Here is a 6,345-nt window from a genome sequence, read left to right as displayed (position 1 = left end):
CCAATAAAATGCCAATACTGAAGAGTGGGAGGAGTCAGGGGGAAACCAGAAAACTTGACTGATGTGTGTGGTTGTTGTTGTTCAGTTGCTCAGTCATCTTCGACTCTTTGGGATTCCATGGACTGTAGCACACCAGGCTTCCCTGTCTTTCTGTATTTCCTGGAGTTTGCTCAAACTCATATCCATTGAGCCGATGATGCCATCCAACCATCCCATCCTCTGTTGCCCCCTTCTCCTCTTGCCTCCAATCTTTCCAAGCAGCAAGGTCTTTTTCAATGAGTTGGCTTTTCTCATCAGGTGGCCAAAGTATTGGAGCTTCAGCTTCAGCATCAGTCCTTCCAATGAATATTCTGATGTGTGTCTGCACATTTAATTTCATGATCAGACTCTCTTCAGTGGATTTATTAACTATTATTAAAGAAATTAAAATTCTCATATCGAAAGAGATTTTCTTCTATTGACTTTAGAAATTGGATAATGTTGCTGCCTGATGTCAAGCATCAGCCATACTGTCCAATTAAAACTTCCTGTGTTCCTTTCAAGCTGTGCTGTTAAGTGCTAGTAGAATACATAAGTCCTTATGGGGTCCAAGTCTGGGAGATCTTTCCAAACAGAAAGGAATGAGAAGTGGATATAGGCAAGAAATCACACTGTATGTGCATGCATATGGAACACTCAGTGGTTTGGTATTGCTAGAGCATGGGTTCTGTGGCACGGGGTACGATGAGATTGTAGAGACATGCAGGGGCCAGAGCACAGGAACCCTGAAGGCATACAAAGGGTTTTAAATTTATTTTGTCGGTGATAGGAAGTCATTGATAGATTTTAAATCAGAGGTGACAAGGTTGAATTTCTGTGTGTGCAGTTCCTTAGGGGATTGACTTGGAGAGCTACTAGAGGCTTTAATGGAGAAGGCAATGGCACCCCACTCCAGTACTCTTGCCTGGAAAATCCCATGGTCAGAGGAGCCTGGTAGGCTGCAGTCCATGGGGCCGCTAAGAGTCGGGCACAACTGAGCGACTTCACTTTCACTTTTCACTTTCACGCATTGGAGAAGGAAATGGCAACCCACTCCAGTGTTCTTGCCTGGAGAATCCCAGGGACCGGGGCGCCTGGTGGGCTGCCGTCTATGGGGTCGCACAGAGTCGGACACGACTGAAGTGACTTAGCAGTAGCAGCAGTAGAGGCTCTAATTCAACTGGGAGAAATTGACAGCCTGAACAAAGGCAATGGTGGCTGGAAGGCAAAGCATGCACAGGTGTAAGAGAATCTATATGTGAACTGAAATCAACAGGATCAGGTAATTGATTGGTTCCGCAGAGTAAAGATGTTATTTTCAAGGATGTGTCCCAGGTATGTAGCATGAGTGAATGGGTAGGTCGTGGCGTTGCCAACTAAAATACATGATTCAGAATGAGGGCAGAGGAGCCAGCCTAATCCAGAGAATGGAGGTTTCCCCTTCAGGTATTTTGAGTCTGAAGTACCTGTATGTGGCAAAGGGCAGTTGACAGCAGAAGATCAAACATGAAGCTTCCAGAGCAGGGGTGGGGAATGTTGGTCTGGTGCCAGAATGCCAGGATGCAAATCTCAGTGTCATCAGTGGAGTGGTTGGTTTCCATGAGGTGGTGCCCCAGTGACAAATGACCCTCAAATCCCAGTGGCTTACAACAGCCAATTTTCATGACCTCACTGACAGAGATGAAGGTTATGGGCTGGCTTTAGCTTTGCTCTATGTCTTTCTCATTCTGGAACCCGAGGTAATTGTGGAACCCCCATCTCAGCCTCGAGCAGAAGGAAAATAGCAATGACATAGCCACATGATAACTCTCAAACTTCTGCATCAACAGGGCACCCAGCAGGGAACATTCTATTGGCTGGAGCAGGTCACATGCACAAGACTGAAGTCAATGGGGAGGGGCCATACACTGCTTCCACAAGAGTACAGCACACAGCAATGGTCAGGGAGACATATTCATCTACAGGGGAGGAAAAAAAATTGGGACCCAACCATATGATTATGAGGGCTTCCCTGGTGGCTCAGTTGGTAAAAAGTCTGCCTCCAATGCGGGAGACCTGGGTTCCATCCCTGGGTTGGGAAGATCCCCTGGAGAGGGAAATGGCTACCCACTCCAGTATTCTGGCCTGGAGAATTCCATGGAATATACAGTAGTCCGGGGGGTTGCCAAGTCGAACACGACTGAGCCACGTTCACTTTCATATAATAATGGGCTTCCCTAGTGGCTCAGAGGGTAAAGAATTCACCTGCAATGTGGGAGACCTAGGTTCGATCTCTGGGTTGGGAAGATCTGCTGGAGGAGAGCATGGTAACCCACTCCAGTATTCTTGCCTGGAGAATCCCCATGGACAGGAACCTGACGGGCTACAGTCCATGGGGTTGTAAAAAGTCAGACACGACTGAGTGACTAAGCACAGCACACATATGATCTGTGATGACCACTAAAGGGCTGTAAACCCTGGGGGACTTACTCAACTTCTCTGTTTTGCTTACCTTATCTGTAAAACAGGAATAGAAGTACTACCTCTCAGGATTATTAAGAGAACTATTAATTAATAATTTAATTTGTCCATGTAAAGCACTTAGAACAGTGCCCAAGTGACTTCCCTTATGGTCCAGTGGCTAAGACTCTGAGCTCCCAATGCAGGGGGCCTGGGTTCAATCCCTGATCGAGGAACTAGATCCCACATGCCACAGCTGAGATCTGGCACAGCCAAATAAATAAACAAATACTAAAAAAAGAGAGAAGGAGACAGAAAGAACAGTGTCTGACAGAGAGTAAATGCTGTATAAATGGAGGTGAATGGAAGGAAGAGGGAAGGTAGAGTTACAGTTTAATGAGTAGCAGTTCAGTTTGGAAAGATGAAAAAGCTCTGGAGACAGTGGCAATGGTTGCGTAACAGTGTGTGAAAGTACTTAATGCCACAGAACTGTACACCTGAAAATGGTTTAAAATTTATGTTGGGGCATTTTACCACAATTTAAACAAATGTAGGTAAATGGGGTCATTTGGGGAAGGTAAGAAGAGGGAGAAAAGGGCAGTAGACAGAAAGAGAAAATCCTGGAGCTAGGAATGCAGGCAAAAGCATTGAGAAAGGGAGATTAAGTCTGCATGGGAAACAGAGAAGGAACATTCTAGACAGACAAGAAAACCAAGAGAGAGGTTGATGTCCTCTGAAGCCACAGGAATTGAGTTAGCAGCGGGTGTTGGAATGCCTGGGGTGTCTGCTTTGCTTGGCTTTGAACCTGAACCTTCCCTTTGGCACCTTGATTTTGGTGGGTCTGCTTTCTTCTGCCAGCTCCTGATGATGTCATTTCTGGTTACCTCCCACACCAGGGCCAAACAGCCTCAGAGCCAAATCCTGGCCAGGACTCTCCTCCGAGCTCCCTCCCTCCTCTCTGTCCAGCCAGGCCTATTTTGTCCTTTGCTGACATCTCGGTGAGATAAATCCCTTGTAATTAAAAAGACACAGAATTGAGGACACTTTTTCTCGTGTCATTTTTATTACTGTTGGTATATACTGTTGCACCCTGAAAAACAAAAACCTCTAAACATTGAATTTAAAAATTAGGGATGGTTAGTTTTATGGTCAAGTTTCCTTTATTAACAAAGGAGTTCACCTTTTGTTTATGGAACTTTGTCTATTTGATAAGCCACAGGTTACGGAAACTGAAAGCTAAAATTTTTCAATGAGAAATGAAGACAATACAGTTGCAAGGAAGACAAGACTTTTTTTTTTAAACATCCATTATATTTGCACCCCTACATTTTGAAGAACCAAGGGATACCTTGGTTTACAGGAGTTCTGTTTTCTTGTTGTTTCTAGATCTTGTCTGGCTGATGATCACATGAGTATCAGAGGACTACGTACAGACATGTGGTTCTTAGCTCTTCCAGGAAAATAGACCTGGAAACTCTGCTCTTTTTTTTCTTTTTATTGATTTTATTTCTCGAAGAATTTTCTAAGTTAATTGATCGTACACAGTTAACTTGATGTAATCTAAAGAAAATAGATGAAGTATAGTTTAGAAAAAATTACACATGCTCTAACCAGCCATCTCACTTGGCAATCATTTTCCAGAGAGTCTGTCCTTTCAAGATAGGGAGGTGGGTTTTTGGTTTTTGTATTTTTTTTTTTACACATGAATGATTACATCTACATATAAGAACTCAAACTCTTGCTGACCTCCCTCTGCAACACCAGCTGGCGTTGGGGGACAGAGCACTGAGGCAAGCAGGGGCCTCTCTCAAGGTGTCAGTAGCCCCAGGTTGCTGGGCCAACAGTCCTGGGGTGGGGGTTGGGCAGTCCACACATAAATGTGGCAGCTCCTCCCATCATAACAGCATTTGTGGAATGCACACTTCGGAGGGCTTCAGATGCATCCCATGGAGAAAGTAGGACATTTTCTTGGTCCTTTTGCAGCCAAAGTTCTTTGAAAGCACAAGACCCTGCAGCTGGAGAAAGAAACCACACCAGGGTCCCACATTTCTAGGCCCTCACCCAGTAAGCAGCCCTCGTATGGTTGCTCCATCCTCGGAACACTGGGACCCTCTCCAGCCCTCACTTCAATAATGTGAGCATCTGGATAGTTTTTCCGTCCAGAAATTACTGATTTAAAAGGAATAGCTGTTCCAGAGATTTGGAGTCCAGCTCAACAATCCCAGGTATGTCCCTGAATTGATTTTGAAGAAGCAGGTGCTGTCCTGGATCCCTTCTCACCCACCTAGTCAAGCCAGCATGAAAGGCCAGTGTGGGGAACACAGAGACCTATACCAAGCTGCTCTCCTGACTGTCTGCTTCCAGCCAGCGCTCATGAACTTGCCCACGGAGCCAGCCAATTTGGATTCATGGATGGCTTCTGATTTGTAGCAGCTAAGTTTCTGTCTTCAGACTTCCTCACACTGATTTTTCCCTGGGGTTTTGGGACAACTGAGGTCCCCCAAAGCCTCAGAACAAAACCCAGAAAGGAGAGGTGGTCTAGAGTGTGTGTGTGTGTGTGTGTGTGTGTGTGTGTGTGTCTCCTTGCCTTCCTTTGGGGGCATCTGTTTTTGTGACTCACCAGCTGGTCTCAAGGCTCCTCTCCCATCAGGCCAGGTGTCCAGAACTGGAGGAGGTCTGGCCGGTGTGGGAGGAAGGCTGTGAGAAGGAGGCGTGGGTGGCAGCTTAGACCCGAAGAAACAGTGTCCCTGGAGCTGTTCTCCGAATTCACTTGGGTTGACTCCATGAGAATTGTGGTAAGCGAAGGCCCTGGGGAAGGGGCTGCTAAAGACAGAGTAATGCCGGACAGAACTTTCTAGAAACTTCAAGGCTCCCAGGAACCCTGGGCAGCTTTCTGTCCAGGAATCACTGTGAAGCGTGGAGAGGCTGCCCTGGGAGAGTGGGAGAAGGTTAAGGTGGGATTGGGGTAGGGGTCATTGGTAGGGGGCTCAGTCCTCAGTCTTTTTTTTTTTTTGCTCCCTGGAGAATCTCACTCTGAACTTGGAGAGGCGGCAGAGTCCCCATCCTCGGGGTCCTGCCTGTGGGGGGAGATGGGCTGACCCCCCTTCACACGCTTCCACTTCATCCTTCGGTTCTGGAACCACACTTTGACCTGATGAAGGAAGCAGAGGAGCCCAGTCACTTCAGGGCAGGTGTGACCACCTCACCAATACTGATGCTCAAGGTACCTGGGGTGCAGCTCCAGGGAGCCCAACTCGAAACTCTGCTTGCCCCTCCCCATGCCTCCAAAGGCTCCAGGTATTGAGACCAAAGGGAAGACTCATCAATCTGTTCAAAGACCTGTCTTATGTCTCCAGATAAAGAAAACATCACAGACAGAAGAACTAGTACTAAATGTCACTTTGCATTGACCCCACCCCCTCCACAAGTCCCACCCCTCTTATGTGGACACCCTCCCTCAAGCTACTATTACCCAGGAATCTGGGAACACAGAAACACCAACATTTCCCTTAGGCACATTTGGAAAGCATTTTCCAGCTTAGGTAGCTCTGATGTGGGCATCTTCTCATCTGAGCTTCAGCATTTACCTGCATGTAAACCTTTAGGGTGGGGTTATGACCCGGTTGGAGACAGGAGAGGTTAGGAGAAGATGTGATCCAGAGGTCCCAGAGCTATGAAGTGGTAGAAGCAAGATTTGAATCTAAGTCCTCTGATTCTAAATCCAGCACTCCAGCAGATCACTTTCTCAACTGAAAGCTGCTATCAATTATTATTATATTTTACTCCCCATCAGAGCATGAGTATGGGTGGAATGCTCTGAAGAAGAGGCCAAAACAAACGGCTAGGAAGTTTTTCTCAGAGTGTGCCCAGGAACCAGCTGCATGTCCA

At 46.6% G+C, this 6,345-nt stretch overlaps 1 protein-coding gene across 2 annotated transcripts in view; it reads right to left on the bottom strand.

The window, feature by feature from the left end:
* Positions 1 to 3,491: 3,491 nt before the first annotated feature.
* MEOX1 (mesenchyme homeobox 1) overlaps positions 3,492 to 6,345 on the bottom strand; it is an 18,922-nt gene continuing 16,068 nt past the window's right edge. Inside the window, exon 3 of one of the 2 annotated variants that reach the window (XM_010832497.1) lies at positions 3,492 to 5,608. In XM_010832497.1, coding sequence (XP_010830799.1) covers positions 5,486 to 5,608 — 123 coding nt within the window. In that variant the 3' untranslated portion in view covers positions 3,492 to 5,485. The remainder of the gene's footprint in view (positions 5,609 to 6,345) is intronic. The other variant, XM_010832498.1, reaches the window with a different exon arrangement.

This window comes from Bison bison, unplaced genomic scaffold, assembly GCF_000754665.1.
Source record: "Bison bison bison isolate TAMUID 2011002044 unplaced genomic scaffold, Bison_UMD1.0 scf7180017861046, whole genome shotgun sequence".
NCBI lineage: Eukaryota > Metazoa > Chordata > Mammalia > Artiodactyla > Bovidae > Bison > Bison bison.
This window is presented reverse-complemented; position numbering and strand designations above follow the sequence as displayed.